This window comes from Vidua macroura, chromosome 10 (genome assembly GCF_024509145.1).
Source record: "Vidua macroura isolate BioBank_ID:100142 chromosome 10, ASM2450914v1, whole genome shotgun sequence".
Classification (NCBI taxonomy): domain Eukaryota; kingdom Metazoa; phylum Chordata; class Aves; order Passeriformes; family Viduidae; genus Vidua; species Vidua macroura.
The window spans coordinates 12,021,923-12,040,550 of record NC_071580.1 but is presented as its reverse complement, the minus strand read 5'-3'; the positions used below and the strand labels follow the sequence as shown (position 1 = coordinate 12,040,550).

Below are 18,628 nucleotides of genomic sequence, written 5' to 3'. Positions count from 1 at the left end.
TGTCGACAAACTTTTCCTACTGCTTAAGCTAAATATTTCTGCACAAATTTAATCTCATCTTTAGGTACCAGTCATTTCTGTCTAAGTGTAACAAATTAGCCCATTATACATTGTTAGCTTCTTACTATGGCCCAAAGGACAGACCTAAAATCCTTCAGTCTGAGTTTAAAATCCTTGCTAGAGTATGTAATCCACTTGCTTTTCTCCTAGGCTCCTGTGGAAGGAATTACCATTATGCATCAGTTCCCATTTTCTTCGGCCTTGCAAAGAATGTCTGTCATTGCCCAGGAAATTGGTGGGGCCCCACAGGCCTTCATAAAAGGGGCTCCTGAAACAGTAGCCATGCTGTGTAGAGCAGAAACAGGTAATAAACATTTATAAATGCATCCTAGAAACATATATGTATAAGTGACTTTGGATGGGGCAATGAAATGGAAGGCTGAAATGAGATTTCTGTCTAAGACTTTATAGTAAAGCCTGAAAAGTGTCTGTGTTGTATTCCAAGTCTAAGGCTAAGCTCTCACACAGCCCTTCTCAACAAAGAAGGGTTTTGAGAGAGATAAGAGATAAAAGTAACTACCAACTCCTTTACAAGATGTTTCTTTACAAGATGATTCTCTGGCAGAATAGATATTTGGAAAAGTTGTCTACAGGACCACCTCCCTCAAAAAAGTTGGGTTTTTTCCTCCAAACCTTGGGAGGGCATCTTAGAGAAGCACATATCATTCATGAGACCCTGGAAGAAGGTACGTCTTTGCAGTTTAGGACCAAAATTATAAAGGAGAGGAAAAGATTTTATTATTGAACAAAATTTCCTTTCTTTGAACAAAAGCTCCTTTCTTTGATGTGCTTGGCCTATAGGTAGACTTCAGGTGTACAGGTCCTCTGGGACATAAACCTTCCGTGCTCCAAGGGTTCCTTTAATTAGAAAGCAGTTAAATGCTGTGATAAACTGTGTTTTCCTCTTTTGCACAGTCCCATCGAACTTCGAAAGCAAGCTCCTGCTCTACACAGCACAGGGCTTTCGGGTCATCGGCCTGGCCTGTAAGTCTTTGCAGGCAGGGAAGCTGCCTGCTGCTCTAACAAGGTAAGCCATAAAAAACACTGCTCCTGGCCACGTTCAGCCATGGGCCAGGGGTGCCTCACAAAGCACCATCACCACATCACCCCTGCCAAGAGCAGAGTCATAGTACAGAGTTTTGTTGGATTCAGGCCAGTGGGAATCTGATTTAAATCTGGATATAGGTCTGGGACTAGATAGAGGGCACTCCTATGGCACATGCACAGAATCCTTGCACATTTCTTAACTTTCTCAAGTCTGGATTTACAGAGAAAGCATATTCCTATTAGACTTTGAAGACTAGCACATGGCCCCTGTTCATTCCATCATTTACGCTACTCTCCTTGCAGATTTACCCATGTTTCGGTTGAAGGGAAGTCTTTTCAAAATTTTTTTATTATCCACACTCTTCCATTAAGCAAAGGCAGCAGATGACCCCCATTACTGTTCTCCAGCCCAAAGGCAGCAAAAGGCATGCCAAGGGGAAGACAGAACTGGAAAAACAGGGCTTGCTCCACAGCTTTCTCCTTTGAACCAGCCTTAGCTCCAGGCTGCTTTTATTACTCTCCCTAGGGTTAGGGTTATACCTAGGGTTAGGGTTTTGAGAACCACAAAGCCCAGTGCTCCAGGCACACTGCAGCTACAAAAAGCATGCCAAGGGGAAACACAGAACTGCCACAACATGGCTCCCTACACAGCTTTCTCCTTTGAACTGAGCTTAGCCCAAGGCTGCTTTTCTGCTCAACCTAGGGCAGGGTTCCACCTAGGGTTAGGGTTCTGAAAACCACAAAGCCCAGAGCTCCAGGCACACTGCAGCTACAAAAGGCATGCCAAGAGGAAGACAGAACTGGAACAATATGGCTTCCTTCTTAGCTTTCTCCTTTGAAACACACTTAGCCCAAGGCTGCTTTTACTGCTCTGCCTAGGGTTAGGGTTATGCCTAGAATTAGGGTTTTGAAAACCACAAAGCCCAGAGATCCAAGCACACTGCAGCTGCAAAAGGCATGCCAATGAGAAGACAGAACTGGAAAAATATCCCTTGTTCCACACCTTTCTCCTTTGAACCAGCCTTAGCCCAAGGCTGCCTTTACTGCTCTGCCTAGGGTTAGGGTTATGGCTAGGGTTAGGATTCTGAAAACCACAAAGCCCAGAGCAAACTATATTTTGCTGTTCTGTTAGTTCAATCATTTAGCTTTCTAGTGCTTGCTCTGTTTAGTTACTAAAGAAGTCAGCAAACTCTTCTATTATGCTTGTGGTATTAGTTTTGTAAAAACTGAGCATCACAAAAGAGCCCTTTGCATATGAATTCATATAGCTTTTTCTAAAACCCTTTTGCTTTTGTATGTGATACTCCAGAAACACCACTTCTGAAACATCTGCAGTTACTGAGCATCTCCTTTCTCTTTACTAGCTGTAGGTCCTAAATCAGGTGAGGGTCACTTGCTTTTTCATGAGGTTTTTTGCTTTGCTGAAAGGGCCGATGACACTGAGGCAGAGTGCAAGTGCTTCTTTCACTCTTGTGACTGGTGTCATAACAGACCTATCCAACCCAATGAGCAAATGTGTGTGAAATGGCCCAGATTTTGCAGTTGTGTATGCAGTTACACCATGTGTGATGTTTATGCTGCCAAAAGAAAGGAGAAAGCTGCTGGTCAAACACAAGATCTGCTGTGAAAGCAGTGACCATTCAAGCACCATCTGACTCAGCTACTCTGACTGCATGCAAGTGTTTGGCATCTCCTTGGTGTCTAAAATGAGTGCTTGAAAGCTTTTCTTCTTTTCAGATTCTTCAGAGAATCTGTCCCTTAGAGACCCCTAGTTCATGACTCAGGGGTGGGGTGTCTACTCAATTCTGTTCTCAACTACATATGTTTAACTGCAGAAAAGCAATAGCACAGGCGAAAAGAAAAATGTAGGGGGAAACAGAATTGGAAGAAACTGGGGAACAATTTCCAAATTGCCACTGGCTGTTTGCTTAGGTCCAGCTGTCAAGAGGAGCAGACACACTAACTAAGGTGTGTTTCTTTGTTGTGCAGTCCTCAAATGAGAAGGTCTAGTGTGCAGGGACTTTCCAAATCAGACCACCACAGTCTGGGAGTCCTGAAGGAAATTCGGGTTCTGGTAGTGAATTAGCACTGCTGGTATTGAAATAGCATCACTAAAGAGAGACATCCTGGGACTGCAGAAAATCGACAAATTATTTTAATTCTTTTGAGTTAGGTGGGATGGTTGATAGTTATAACTGGCTATCACCAAATCCAGTGGTGATAAAGGTAAAATAAATGATTAAATCTGTCTGTCTCTTTTTGACTGTTAGGGAGGAGGTGGAATCTGATCTGACATTCCTGGGTCTGCTGATAATGGAGAATCGATTAAAGAGGGAGACAAAGCCTGTTCTGGAAGAGCTCACTGCTGCCCGCATCAGGAGTGTTATGGTCACAGGTATCTAAAAATGGTGGATTATTTTTGTGGTCACTGGCCCAGATAGGGAGTCCACCAATGTTTAAGTGAAAAGTCTGCTGTTGTCAACCCCACTGGTAGGCAGGCAAGGATATTTAATCCAAGAAACATCTGTGTCTTAATAATGACATAAGGTGAAGCATATTGTCCCTGGTAACTTCACCAGGCTGTGTCTGATTCTAATAAAGGCTTGTCATGCAAGATCCCTTTTTTATAGGGCCTCCTGAAATGAGCAGAAACGGTGCATGTGTGCTCAGGACAAATCTCCAAACATTTTGACATCTGTAACTCATGCCTACCAGTACCTGTCTATCCTTTTTTTTATCCTTTTTTTATACTTTTCTTTTTTCTTGAAGGGCTATTCTATCCAAACCAGGGTTTGGATAAAATAACCCCAAGTTTTTCCATTGTCCAAAGACGTGGGCCTCACCCCTTTCAGCCCACATACACCATAGCCAATCAATGAGAATCAAAGATACCAGCAGCAACTTAGCACTGGACCCCTTACTATTTTTTGTTTAAAACAAATAATCTAGGAGCACATTCCCCGTATGGATTTTTTCGAGCTGAATATGAACATACTGCATGTCCAGATCAAAATGTTTCTTTTCCAAATAAAAATATGTTTATTGATTGAGACAAACCTTAACTGCGAAATTTTAATTTTTATCAAAAACTTTCTTATGCACAGACACTGAAATTTTAATAATTCTTCTGGATATATTTGAAAACTCAGAATTCAGGCTAATGAATAAACAATTCCTCACTGCAGAAATGTTTAGATAACACTTCCTTTGATTTTTGTAGGGGACAACATTCAGACAGCTATAACAGTTGCCAAAAATGCTGGCATGATAGCTCCAACACACAGAGTGATTCTTGTGGAAGCAAACAAAGTGCCTGGATCTTTTTCAGCATATATAACGTGGAAATCCCTAGAAGAAAACAAAATTGAAGACTACAGAAGCCTGGTGAGCATATCAGAAGCAGGTTTTGTGCAGCAGGAAAACAAACTAGGATGGAATGCTTTAAACAAGGAATGGGATTATGGTAGTATAACAGAGAACTGCCATTCACCACCAGAATATATGCTAGAAGAGTGTTTATGAAGGGGGATATTTATAAAAATGTGCTCCCCTAGAGCTTACTTCCTAGCATTTTATCCTGTGAACACATTTTTGCTAACTACCTAGCTGGGTTTGAGACCAGCTTTGAAGAAATCCCAGAAAGATTTCTGGGATTTGTCTCTAGCCTGCATGCTTAGCTGATGCCAGTTTAAATGCTTGCTTTTCCTACAAGACAAATTTGATGGTGTAGATGTGGACTTAAAATCTGTGGAGCTGCATTGAATGAACCAGCCCTGTTCAAGCAGGTAGAGTGTTAGCACTTTCCCATACCTGCAGAATTAAAACACAGACCCACTGTTGAGAAATAGCATATACACAATGAATCATAGGCAAGCCAGGCTAAGAAATTTATTTCATCAAGCATCTCCACAGAGAAGCTGGGAAAAAGACCAGTTACTTTCTCCTTTCTCCAGTTACTTTCTAGAAGAGTTAGTCTGAAAGTGCTGACCCTTCTCTGGGAAGCCCAGAGTCAGGCAGATGGTAGGGAGTATCTGCAGTGGTTCCTCAGCCTGAGCAATTTGTGCCTTGTGTTTCACTGCACAAAGACTTCCTTAGATGTGGTGCACATCTGCTGTCTTTAGTCCCTCTCATCTCCAGTGCAGCCCACCAGAATGGCACTGTTGCATGAATTCTACCAAATGCAACAATCCATGCAATGAACACTCAGTTAACACTGAAGTTACTGGCGTTATATGCCTCAATCCTTTTACAAATCCAAGCAAAGGCAAGGGGGCTTGAATCCAAGTCTCACAGAGCCTTCAAAACACCCTCTTCACAGTATGTCCTTTACTTTGTCTGTAGTAGTGTCTGTGCAAATGCAGAATAGCTTTTGAGGGTCTGGGCACAGCACTCATTCTGTCTCATTTTGTAGGAGGATGACAGTCAGACTGAGCCAGGAATCAGTCTGTCATTGGGATCAGGCCAGTATCATTTTGCCATGAGTGGAAAATCTTACCAAATTGTAGCACAGCATTTCAGGCACTTACTTCCAAAGGTAAGATCTGGATTATGTAACTGGAGTAGCCTTGCCATTCAGGAGATATGAATTGTCCTGGTCCAATTAGCTGAAGAGACCTGTATCAGGACATCTTTGGGAACAATTATAACCCTGAAATGCTTATGGGCTGGATGAATCTCTGATATTATTATATGGGGAAGGATCTGAAAATCCCTGTCATTTTCTCTGCACATTAGAGGAGCAGGCATGTCTTAAGGTGTGCGGACATGATTTAAAACATTTGTGCCCATATCCCTACCCTTTGCACAGCACTGACTCTGACCTGTTTTGGAGAACAGGAGAAAATGTGATATTATACATGGTGCAATTCAGCATAGCTTGTCTGTTCCATGGACAGGATAGTCTCATGGATTCTCTTCTTAGAGCTGCCTGGCAATCTGTGTTAATCAGGTAACTCAAATGGCATACCAGGCCTCTTGCCCTTATTGTCATTGTTACTTTTAAAAAATATTTATTAATATCCCCTTTATCTTTGACCATCAGCCTTTCCTGCTTCAGAGTCTAGAATCAGTTGTTTATAAATGTGATATTTGGTGATTTTAATTCAGATTATTACTGAAGTCACTTCAATTGTTTTAAAAACAATTTCCTATTTTTCTCCTTATAGCTCTTGCTGAATGGAACAGTTTTTGCTAGAATGTCTCCTAGTCAGAAATCCAGCCTTGTAGAAGAGTTTCAAAAGCTGGAGTAAGTTCCTAATGAATTTGAAATTGTTGAATTTCCAGGCTTGAAAAGAGTAAGAGCTAGCTTTTGTCTAGCATAGAGTTTTGTGGAACTGCACAAAACTGAAACCTTCACACATCTGCAAGTTGGCAATTAAATTCCAAAAGTCCATTAAAAAAGAGACGGAACTCAATTCTGGTTTGGCAACCTGTCAAAGATCAAATTCTTCAATGGTCCTGGCTTTTTTTTTATTCAGATCATCCTTCATCTTTATTTCTCTCTGGGCCTGAATGATTGACATTTGTCTCCCCAAGATTTTTAAGAATCTCTCCCAGCACTGCAGCTTTTCTGAACTTGCTGCCTTTTTACAGTGCTACTGCTGGCTCAGTGTGATGGGTTAGAAAATGTGGCAGGGCAGTCTGGATTGTTCACAGTCACAGTGATATATATATATATATATAGAGAGAGAGAGAGAGAGAGAGGGAGGGAGAGAGAGAGAGATTCCTGAGTCACAAGCATCTTGTTGCCTGTTGTTCAGCTGTTTCCCAAGTCTTTTGAAGATCCTCACCCTTATTTCACCTAGCTAGGCCTAGGCCTTGTTCTAGAGCAAGGTGAACTTTAAGCCATTTCAGATTATCAACTTGGTGTGTGCAGTTGTGAGCACCTCAACTGCTGTCTGGCCAGACAGGCTTTAACTTTCTAAAAAGGCTTTTAACAAAAATCTTGTATGACTTGCATAAATGACTTGCATGGAGCAGGGTCTGATTCCTCATTTGCCTTATCACTTTATTTTTTAGTTACTTTGTGGGCATGTGTGGAGATGGAGCCAATGACTGTGGGGTAAGTGAAACTTTTTTACAATATATTTTTAAAATGAGAAATTAATGCAATGCCAGTAGAATATTCCAAACTGAGCACATGCTGGAGATGGGAGTGTACCACTTATTCACAGAGCAGCTGAACTATCACCAGTATTGATTTGGATCTGATCCCACTGTGTGGTCCTTTCCATGCAAGAGCTGTCCTACGCAGAGATTTTTGCAATTTGTGATCTCAAAGACTGATTCATTTTCCTTGCAAAAACCACCAGAAGATACTTCTGGGGGGAGCAAACAGAGAACTTAGACTAGCTGCATAAAGTGTGGGAATAAACAAGTGCTAAAAAAGGAGGCAGAGCCAAAACTGTCTTCTGCAGCTGGTAGTGGATGGCTGTGGGGTCTGTGGAAAATGAACTTTCCCATGCTGTCATCCCCATTCTTTCCCTGGACTTGCCATCTCACTGGAGGAACCCTCAGGGTGGAGCACACCCAGAGAGTGAAGAGGGACTGCTGCCACAGAACACATCCTATAATAAGGGGGTCACTGCTTGGCTGACATGTAAGTTGCTGTGTCTTCATGGTGAGCACTGAGGAGGAATGTGACTTTCAGGCTTTGAAAGTGGCACATGCAGGGATATCACTGTCGGAGCAGGAGGCGTCTGTGGCTTCACCTTTCACATCCCGAACGCCCAGCATAGCCTGTGTTCCAGAGCTAGTCAGGTAAGCATGGGGTTTTGCTTCCTACTTCATAAAGAACAAAGTTCCCACTCCTCTCAAACATTAGGCTTAGGTGTTCCCATCGAGTCACAATATACATATCTAGAGAAAAATAAATGTCTTTCACCTTGAAATTGCCATTTGCCTAGTCCCTATCTGAATTAATTATCACAAGAGGAGGGTATTGAGCTTTATGTCATCAAAAATATTTTATATGCAAAAGAAATAACAAAATGAACAATGCTCTGTATAGATTAATCAAGTGTCCACCAGCCAACCTGTACAAAAATTTTAGGTCCTACCTCTGATACCCTATGCTAGTAAAATATGACATCTATTATGCCAGGATCCTGATTTTGCTTACTGGAGTGTTTGAGGAGCCAGGGAGAGAGCATTATTCTGATTGGATATTATATGTTCACTGTAGGAGGAGAGGACTTGTTAGTTCTGAGCTTACTGAGCAGCTGCTTGGCTTTGCAAGTTTTTCCTCATTTGGAGTTGTTACCTACACTGTTAATGTCAGCAGAAAATGTTGCTGGGGTAAATTGTAGTCTAAAGAACACAGGTGACTGGAATCAAGCTATTTCATTGAACAAGATATCGGCAAGTGAAGTCTTTACTTTCATTTAGGTCAGATTTTATTTATTTCACCTCCCAGCAAGATACTGGTAGAGGCCTCTCTGCTTGTGACACATGCCTTCTTTTCAACAGCCTTTTGAGAAAACTGGCACCAGGACAGACCCACCACCTAATTGCTGTACTTTATTTGTGCCTTCACACAGGGAAGGCCGTGCTGCTCTTGTCACTTCCTTCTGCATGTTCAAGTACATGGCACTGTACAGCATAATTCAGTACCTTGGTGTTCTCCTGCTTTACTGGGTACGTACTGGGAACACATTGGCTGGAACTGCATAAGCTACTATTTCCTTGTAGGAGAAATAGGGCATAAAAGCCACATGAAACTGGGAGATGGAGATTTACCTTTACCTGAGGTGCAAACTTCTGTGGTGTGATCATATGGTCCTCCTGTAACCTCAGCAGAAAACTGGCAAGGTTCTTCCCATTAACTTCAGCCAGAGGGCTCAAGATCCAAGCCAGGCAGAAAGAAAGCTGAGATACTGAATGGTGTTTTGGATGAGGGCATATGTCTATGAAAAGGAAGAATCTGGTGTAAGCATATGCTGTTACAATTTATTCAGCATTTAAAGCATGAATTAGCTTGACAGTAAGCAAATCCCCTGGAGTGCCTTAAACCACTTTTTCATGGCTTTCTCCCAGATGGATAGGAGGGCTTTGTGCTCAGAAATAACCCAGCAGTGAGAAAGCAGTCTCTTCAAATATTCTTCTCTTCTATTGCCTGGAGTGAACTGAAAGTGTAGTTAGTCTGAACAATGTGCAAAATGAGAATATTCACCACAGACCCAATGGTGAGGAACCTATTGGCAGGGTGGTAAAATGTGTAGTCTCCTTATCTGCAGAGTAGCATTTCAGAACAATGAGCAGAGCAGTAGCTCCATGGATATAATACGGCTTTCTGGAGATGATAGAAACATGTCCATGGCAAATGTCTCATTTGTGATTTTTTTCCTTTGTTTTCCTCTTTTCAGCAACTAAACGCCTTTGGGAATTACCAATTTTTGTTCCAAGATTTGGCTATTACCACCGTAATTGGTGTGACAAGTAAGCCCCTTAGTCATCCTATGTATTAATGAGAGAATGATCTCAAATATTTTTCTCCTCCTTGGAAATACATAATTGTGCATAGAGAAAGAAAGGAAATGGAGACCAAGCTTTCTGCAGACTAATCATCCTCTATGTAGAATACAGGATGTTTGGATTAGTAGGAGAGGGATCTTGTTTGAAAAAAGCCCTAAAGATGGGAAGTACTTAGTGGTGCATTTGCTGAGTGTGTAGGTTGTTGCTAACTGGATGCTATCTTTAGGACCAAGGAGTAAACCCACAGCAAGTGCAGTAGAAAGTCTATTCAGGCACTTTCCTGTTGACTTAGGAAGGTAGATTAAGAAGACACCTGACTCCATGCCCAAATGAAAAAGTAGGGATTAGCTTTTATGAGTCCAGCTCACATTTGAAGCTGTGTAAACCAGAGCCCTGAAAGAAGAGAGGTGAAAATAGAAGAAAGAAATGACAGGTATTAGACACTACAGAGCAGGGAGCTGTAAGCCAAGAATAAGAGGGGAAACCAGTGCTGAGGCAGAAAGAGAAAGACAATGTTATTGAGACAGAATAAGTGCAGGGAGAGTTTTAGAAACAGGAATGGCAAGGACAGGGCCATGAAAAGCATATAGCAAAACCACATCCTGGTAGGTTCCACCCATGCTGGAACACAGACAACAGGAAAAGACTTTGATGAAATCAAGCCTTAAAAGGTCAGCCACAACAACACTGGGGTGCCAAAATCTACATTGCTGTAAGTAGTTTATCTGGAATTGCATCAAAGTTTTGTGCATAACTCTTGAACTCAAAGTCTGGATAATTTTGTTAAACCTAAGAACAGAGGAAAACCTGTTGTGTCAGCTAATGCTGTCCTTCTCCAGCTCAAATAACCTGGTTAGGTGTTTAGTTCAGGAAGATGAACAGAACATGGGCAGTAAAGAATCCCAAGCCACAGCTGACAAGTGACAGAAAGAGAACAGAAGAGCATAAGTAAATGTTCATAATCTTGGGCCTGACAGTAGCCAAATAAAATAAAAAGCCAACATTTTATTTTTCCAAAATACCTCATGATAGATGACATTAGTTAACCTTTTCTGTGTCAATATGATTTTGTAAGAAAACAACTCTGTGTTTTGTACTTGATACAATCTTTGTATGTTTTATTAAGAATATTACAGACTGCAAAAGTGCCATTGATACAGTCAATACAGTGCCATTACACAGCATCACTGCTTGTGTTTTGGACACACTAGTAAACACATCTGTGCATATTTCAGTGAGTTTCACACGTGCCTATCCAAAGCTGGTCCCCTACAGGCCTCCAAGCCAGCTCATCTCACCCCCATTGCTGCTCTCTGTTGTGCTTAACATCCTCTTCAGCCTCGGCATGCAGATCTTCGGGTTTGTGGTGGTGCAGGAGCAGCCTTGGTATTCCAAGACCGACATACACAGGTAGGACACCTTTCTGGGACTCTGGGTACCACAGGGTTGACCTAGTGAGGCAGGTCTGTGTGAAACTATTTGTCAGCTGAACTGCAGGCCTGATGAGCAGCTGCAGCAAACCCTGTGCTGCCCACAGGGTGCAAACACTTTAACCAGTGTTGTCTGAGGTCCCTAAGCTCTCCAGCAACCTGCCACACACTGTTCATGTAGTGAGAATGCTTCTGCTGGGCACAGAGAGGAGGATTTGATTGCAGGAGAGACCAGGTTTGAGCTCAAGGTCTAACCAGTTCACCCAGCTCAACCAGTGGTGAGACTGAAGGCATTGCCAATATCATGGCTGCGAAGGAGGATTTGTGATAGTTGACAGTGGAAGCTGGGGGAAATAACCAGGACAATGATCATTCCCTGAGCAGTGTGACACTCTTTTTCAGTGCCTGCCTGCCAGTGAACAGCTATGAGAGGAATTCATCTTCCAGCCTGGGGCTCCATGGGGTGAGAGATGGAGCCCATGAGCAAATAGACAATGGCTTCAAGAGCTATGAAAACACCACAGTGTGGCTGCTTAGTACCATCAATTGCCTCATTGTAGCACTGGTGTTTTCCAAGGGAAAGCCTTTCAGGCAACCCATCTACACCAACTGTAAGTATGGGGAGAGAAGAAATTATATATAAGTCAACTTATATAAGGAGGTCAATTTAACAGGGAAAAATTAAACTTGACCAAAATTATGTCAGCCAAAAAATCAGGAGAAAAACTGTTATGTGAAGGGAAGATGAGCACATATGTTTGTGACAATTCCAGAAGATGCAGTGAGTCATGGAAGAGCTGTTCTTTTCCTGTTTGGGACAAATCCTGCAGCATGCTCTTAGACAAAACTGTCTTCAGCTCTTTTTTATTTTATTTTACTGAAGAGTTAAAATAATTCTGCAGGTTTCATGGCTTTGATGTTTCAGTATAGTAATAGTGAGGAGGGGACATTCTTTATAGAGAGCAGAAAAATGGGTCATCAGCCTCCCAGAACAAGGCAAAACACAAATGAGTAGGTGGAGGATGAAGTTTGGTGCATGCCAACTGAAGAGAAAATGAATTTACATCACTGGAACATTTACCTACAGATGGAGAAGGTAATAGGTTCTCCATTACTTAGACTCTTTAGATCCTGATCAAGAGCAAAGTCTTGACATCACTGAAGTTGAAGGCAGCATTCCTAACCATGTTAACAAGATCAAGACTATATCCTGGCTGTTTATCTGAATCACAGGATATACTGTGATCAGAGAGAACTCACTGGAAGGCTATGAAGCTTCTCAGATGTAAAAGGTCAAATCAAATGTTCAAAATACCCATTTGGTGTTTTAAATCTGTGGCTACAATGCTTGTCCCACACTCATGTATAGCCACTTGATTAAGTAAAGCTGGAGTTTTACTCTGTTCATTTTTCTTTAGTTGAAAATTCCTTTCTATGTCATGGATTCTTTTGATGACTGTGTAACAGAAAATTATTACAATCTTCTATAGTAAAGGCAAACAGCTGAGATTGCTCATAAACCTGTGGGTTTCTTTCTTTGCTCTTATCCCTTCAGATGTGTTCATACTGGTGCTCACAGGGCAGCTGGGCATTTGCCTCTTCTTGATGTTTGCTGACATTGATGATCTCTACTCCAAGATGGATGTGAGTATTGTTCCAAAGGGGATTTTTCTTCCTACTGCCAGTCCATTATAAGTACACTGGGATTGTTTTAACAAGAGGCACAGACTTTTGCAGGGAGACATGGCCCCTCTAAAGACAAATAATATTTAAAGAGGTGGATTTTAGATTTAGGTGGATTGTAGAAACTTCTGGAAATACAGAAGTACTTCCAGAATACAGAATACAGTCATGTGCATTTACAGAATGCTATCTGTTCATTCAGTGGGACAGCTACACATGTAATTTTGATTGTTTCAGCACATTGTCCAAGCAACAGAAGATAACATCACTAAGCTTGTGTGTGGTATGTTGGTGGCTTGTGAAGCCAGGAGCAGAACAGGGCTGGGCTCTGCGAGTTTAAAATAAAGCACCATGTTCTTGTGTTTCTCAAGCTGTGCTAATCTGAGCAAAGGTCCTCTTGCCAAAATCTGCCAGTTGGCACTCAGAGCAACTTTCAGTTCCAGTCCCCAATCTTTTGAGGCTCCCCATTTAAATTTGAAAAAGCCTACAGTTTCCTGAAGCAGGATTTGGGTTTAGAACAATTGTAGGGAAAGACTAGTGTGGCTGCCATGGCAAGAGAGTATCTGTCTTGATCCTTGATTAAAAAATACCAATAAGGCTTGACTTATGTAGTCTGGCAGAATGCAAGCTGGGAGTTGACTTGTGCAAATCCATCCCAAGGGAAATGTGAGGGAAGGATAAGATCTACATCAGCTGAAGGATGGGGTTGTCAGTGGAGCTGACAATCAGTATGTTGAGGCTGGGAGATGTTAACCTCCTCTGCTGTGACACTCTCACAGTCTTGCTGTAGGAGTCACAGGAACAAAACAAGAAAAGCACCTCACAGCTATTTTTTTCTGTACATTTGCAAACAGAGCAGTGGTTTTGAGCCACAAGTGCTGAACACAATGCAGCTTCCAGTCCTGTATGCTAGCATGCCTGTTAGCAAGTCTGTTTAGACATGGGATTAATGGAATTTGTAAAAAGAAAGATAGTCAAAGATAGTAGTTTAAAATCAAGTCTGAGTCTCGATTTTAAATGTCAAACAGCCCACTTACCACTGTTGCCTGTAACTATCTGCAGAGCCCGGCTCAGCAGGCAGACCCAGTTAGAGAACCTGCCACGAGATGGCACTTTAAAGCAAGTCACCGTCCTGTTGTGGAATGTGGTGGCACAGGACATTTTTCATCACTGCAGCTGCAAGGGGATAAAATGCTTTTGGGGAGAACGGCAAAATACTCCATCCCGAGCAGCCTGGAGGGAATTTACAGGAATTGCTGAGAAGAGAAAAGGAGGGAGTAGCAATAAAAACCTCTGCAATAGCCTAGCTCTGGAGAAAATGCCAATCCAAATTGTGGATCTGAGCTGCATCTCCAAAAACAGTTCAGCTACAGCCAGAAAGCCAGTCCCATCTCAGGGAAGCTGGAACTGGATTTGAGGCTGAAATACTTAGTTTGAATTATTTCTTAATATTAGAAATTTAAAAAGCAGTTAGATTTCCTCTTGCAGTTCTAAAGAATGGTTTTATCTGTTTTCTCTACTGCATCATAGATTTAAAAGCATCTTTATCAGTAATTCCTCAAGGCAAATAGCAGTATTAACTCATCAGCAGGGTAAGCCAGTTTGGGAGTCTGGCTTTTTATGACATGAAGCTGCTGAAGATCTGGAGCATAAGTCATGTAAGGAGTGGCTGAGGGAGCTGTGTTTGTTTAGTCTCAGGAAAAGGAGACTCAGGGGAGACAGTTACCTGACAGGAGATTGTAGCCACTTTTTTTCTCCCATGTAACAAGTGATAGAGAAGAAATGGCCTCAAGTTGTGCCAAGGAAAGTTTAGACTGGAGATTGAGAAAAATTTTTAACTGAAAGGGTTACAGACTGGAACAAACTGCTCAGGGAAGTGGTTGAGCCATCATCCCTGGAAGTATTTAAAAGAAGTGTAGTTGTGGCACTTAGGGACATGGTGGACTTGGCAATGCTTTGCAATGCTTCTCCTGCTTTTTCCCCAGCTTGTTTGCACCCCCACCACGTGGCGAATCTCCATGGTGGGAATGCTTGCAGTGACATTTGCTGTGTCCTTCCTTGTCGAGGTGAGTGTGGATCGTTGGATGTGCTGGTCAGCACTAACTGGAGTGGAAAAATGGGCTAGTCTTGCTCTTTCTCCCTCCTTGATATTCCCTCAATTTGGACAGGAGTAGTTGCTGCTACCTCACCCTTGCTCCCTTTTCTTTAAGCACTCCATCTGAATGATAAGGCCTGGCTACCTTTTCTTTCCTCTGGTGAGTGGGACCTATCAGGCCCTGCCCCAGGCTGGAAAAATACAGGCAGTCTTTGGTGTTTTCTGCTCAGATCCTGAAGACTCTCAGGAGGAACTGGTCACGGTTCTCTGGTGGAGAACTCTGGAGGAGCTGGTATGAAATGTGGTCAATAAAAGGCTGCTTAAGGGACATGGATGAGCAGGGCAGGTGGGAGATCTGGATCTCCGCTCTTTGTCCCATGTTTGTACTCTGGATGAAGAGTAAAAGGCTGTCCAGGTCCTCTTAAACTCTCTTTTTGCTTTTACCTTTACAGGAAGCTGTCATTGAGAACAGATCCCTGTGGCTGCTTCTGAAAAAGACATTCCGGTATCGCTCAAAGAGCCACTACAAGAGGCTGCAGCAGGTGTTGGAGCAGGACTCAGCCTGGCCACCTCTGAATGAAACCTTCTTTTCAGATTCTGTGGCAGTAACAGTAGAAGGAAATATGGGAGGCCATAGCAATCCAACATTTGACAGCAGTGAGGACTTGCTGTGAAGGAAACTGCAGTGGACACATGTCCAGGACAGTTGCATTTGATCTTAAAAGGACTCAGTGACTTAAAAAGAGGAAGGGTTGACTCTCCCATTCTAGGAGTAACCAGCTCTTGTTTACATCTAAATTAACTGGAAGCATAAAATCTGCTGCAGTGACATACAACCACGATAATGTTTCCTCTATCCCCTTGCCCATATACAAATGGCTGCCAGCTGTAAATTGAACACCTTGCTGAATGTTGGTAAAGTATTTGTGGTTGGAACACCCCATTGCTGTGTCCCTCTGTTGAACTGTATTATGCAGGCCCTAAGGGTGGGAGATGCTCCGGATGAAAAGTAGCTAATTGCAATAGCAGCACTCCTCTGGGCAGATCCCCTTTGAGAAAACAAGTAGAACTGCTGCTAGAGGCTGCTGAGCATAGGCGTTCTTGGGATTCCTCGTGGAGTTTCAGATACTGCTACTCAGTGTCTTGCTTTTTTTTGGAGGTTTTAACCCTTCTGGCAATACTTGGCTTCCAGAGCTGAAAGAAGCTGCAAACAGCCAAACCTTTCTGGAAGTGTCCACTCCCAGCACCATTGTGCTTGTCCTATGATGGGAACAAGATGCACTATCTTGCTAGCTCACTGCTACCAGGAAACCTGTTTGCCCTCTTAGTTTTTAGCAAGTGATATTTGCATTTTATGTGTAAAAAATTGTTGACCTGCAGAGCAGAACTATTTCATTATTTAACTATTTTTTGGGGGGGCAGGAGGTGTTTTTTTCAGGATATCCATTAAAAATATAGAGTAGAATGTGTTAATTACAAGTTATGATCTCATCCTTCAAGGACATGCTGTCCCTTGTGGTGTGAGCTTGCTTTACCAGGGCAGGTTCTGCACAGCTGAGCTGCCTCCTGGCATCAGTTTTACCAGTGCTAAAAGAAGCAAACATTGAAGGGGTTATTAACTTCAAGGACCTAAGGTGTGAAATAAAAGATGTGGAGCCAGCTAGGTCTCAAAATAATTTTTTAAAATTCTGTGGCATGCTCTTAAGTTGAACCATCTGAGGTTTAGTCTCTGGTTTTTCAATCATCAGCAATTCAATCATCAGCTCATATCCCTCATCTGTTAACCTTTGATGAAGAATTTTTCACTTTGCTGTGCTGTATTTGCCATAAATAAATGAAACAACACGGCACATTCCTGCAAGAGTTACCTAGTCAAAAAAAAAAGCAGCTTCTACCTTCACATACTCTCTTAGCCCTGAGATGTTAATCTCTGATGTTAATCTGCCTTTCTCCTCACTGCATTTTGCAATTTTGGTCCCCAGCTGGATAAAACAACAAGATAGTCAATCAGAAGGGCTTTGGATCGAGAGGAACACTTCCTCCTGTGGATAAGGTGTGCAGGGCAGCTGTGCCTTCTGAGTTGACTTCATAGTTTGTTTTCCATAGCTGAAGCTAATCTATGTTTTTACTGGGTGGGGCTAAGAAGCACTTTATTACTGGAAACTGTATTTTCCCACCATTGTGTGCTGAAGCACTCATGTGCTGCCACAAAAAGACAGGAAACAGGCAAGTTGGGAATCATGGGGAAAACTTGTTTGGTTTTCAGATTTAAAAATCAGCTTGGGAAACAGAGAACAAATCAGAAGAAATCATTAATTGTTTTGAGTCAACATATCTGCACCAGAGCAGAGTCTGAAAATAATCTAGCCTGAACCTAAAAATAACTAAGAAAATAAAGAAATAATAGTTAAGAATAAAAAGGAAAAAAACCCCAACAAACTTAACCAAACAATATTTGATTGAACTTGAAAAAAACATTTATTTGACTCAAAGCAAATTTATCATCTGTTTTTAACAAGTTTGACATAAGCAAATGGAGTAAATACCTTCCTGCCTACAGTAGTTTACCTAACAGTAAATGCCTGTCACAAAGCCACACAACTTGATACAAACTAGAAATATTTCATATTAATTCCTAGAAGTGTCTCTAAAGTTTTCACGGGTTCCCAGCTCGCAGCAAAAGCCACTGGAAGGGGAAGGCTAGATAGATGCTCTCTGCATTCCTTACAGCTTGGGGCACCAAAGAGCAGGTTTTGTGGAGTTACTCCTGACATCCTATCTTTTACGTAAAATAACATTTTTCTGAAGACAAAATTCACTGTCTTATTATGAACTCCCTGACAAAACTAATATGTTGCTTCATGTGATACAGTGACAGCAGCAGTAGCATTGCAGACCAGGCATGTGATTTATGTTTAGATATCACTAACACTATAAAGTATCAAGTCTTGGTAAACCTGCAGTAATTGTTGGGTTGAGGAGATAAAGAACTGCTTGCCTGCTGCTGAAATACAGCCTTACCTGCAAGAGAGCAGAATTCAGATGCTAGGTAATGTTTAACCTCTGCCACTCTAAGCACTGTAATCACCTCTGCTCCTTTTCAAAGAGGGCAGTGAGTCAGGCAAGCAGTTGCGGGGACAGTTATAAAGATTTCACCTGGGTGCTTTGGGATGGGGTGACTGATACGTCATAGACATAATCCATGGTGGAAAGCTGCAGAACCTCTTTGGCTATTAGCACACTTTCCTGGCAGAAGGTTGCAGGGAATGATAGGAAGCTAAGGAGGTGCTACATACTTGTAACAGCTAAATATTTCCCTTACGATGACTGTGTCCCTTCTTGAAGAGCAGTACTGTCAAAGACTGATGTCCTTCTCTTCTGCTGTTGGTCCTTTTTCCTGACAGAATTTTTCCTGTGGACAGGGACATCTTGTCTCCTGACTGAACAGCGACACAGACTTGGAGTGCTCGTGCTTTTTGCAGCTGCTGGAACCACAGCCAAATCATAGTTGCCCTTTCATGGAGGCTCTTGCTAATGATCTTTATTTTAGTCCAGCTAAGGCACTCTCATTCCTCTTTAACAGCCTTGGTTTAGTAGTCCAGAGACTACAAATCACCAGAGAAATGCTGCTGCTGGGCTTGCTTGTGGCCTCAACAGCAGAGTAAAGCACAAGTGTGTTTTAGAACAGAGGGAAATATTTGCAAAATTGCTATTTTTGATTGCTTTTTTCAGCTCATACCTTCCTTTTCTCCTACGACAGACACAGGATGGTTTTTTTCTTGCATAAATAAGGACACAGAGCAGGACAGATCTTCCTCTACAAAGGACAAAACAAACACAT

General features: G+C 42.1%; 1 protein-coding gene across 1 annotated transcript in view; it reads left to right on the top strand.

Annotated features, from left to right (window-relative positions):
* Positions 1-15,730, top strand: part of ATP13A4 (ATPase 13A4) — a 37,595-nt gene extending 21,865 nt beyond the window's left edge. Inside the window, exons 16-30 of the mRNA XM_053986037.1 lie at positions 211-364; positions 976-1,087; positions 3,378-3,502; positions 4,328-4,491; positions 5,519-5,641; positions 6,273-6,352; positions 7,126-7,168; positions 7,757-7,866; positions 8,646-8,742; positions 9,471-9,543; positions 10,815-10,989; positions 11,412-11,620; positions 12,565-12,653; positions 14,678-14,758; positions 15,240-15,730. Of these exons, the coding sequence (XP_053842012.1) occupies positions 211-364; positions 976-1,087; positions 3,378-3,502; positions 4,328-4,491; positions 5,519-5,641; positions 6,273-6,352; positions 7,126-7,168; positions 7,757-7,866; positions 8,646-8,742; positions 9,471-9,543; positions 10,815-10,989; positions 11,412-11,620; positions 12,565-12,653; positions 14,678-14,758; positions 15,240-15,461 (1,857 nt within the window). The 3' untranslated portion in view covers positions 15,462-15,730. The remainder of the gene's footprint in view (positions 1-210; positions 365-975; positions 1,088-3,377; positions 3,503-4,327; positions 4,492-5,518; positions 5,642-6,272; positions 6,353-7,125; positions 7,169-7,756; positions 7,867-8,645; positions 8,743-9,470; positions 9,544-10,814; positions 10,990-11,411; positions 11,621-12,564; positions 12,654-14,677; positions 14,759-15,239) is intronic.
* Positions 15,731-18,628: the final 2,898 nt, after the last annotated feature.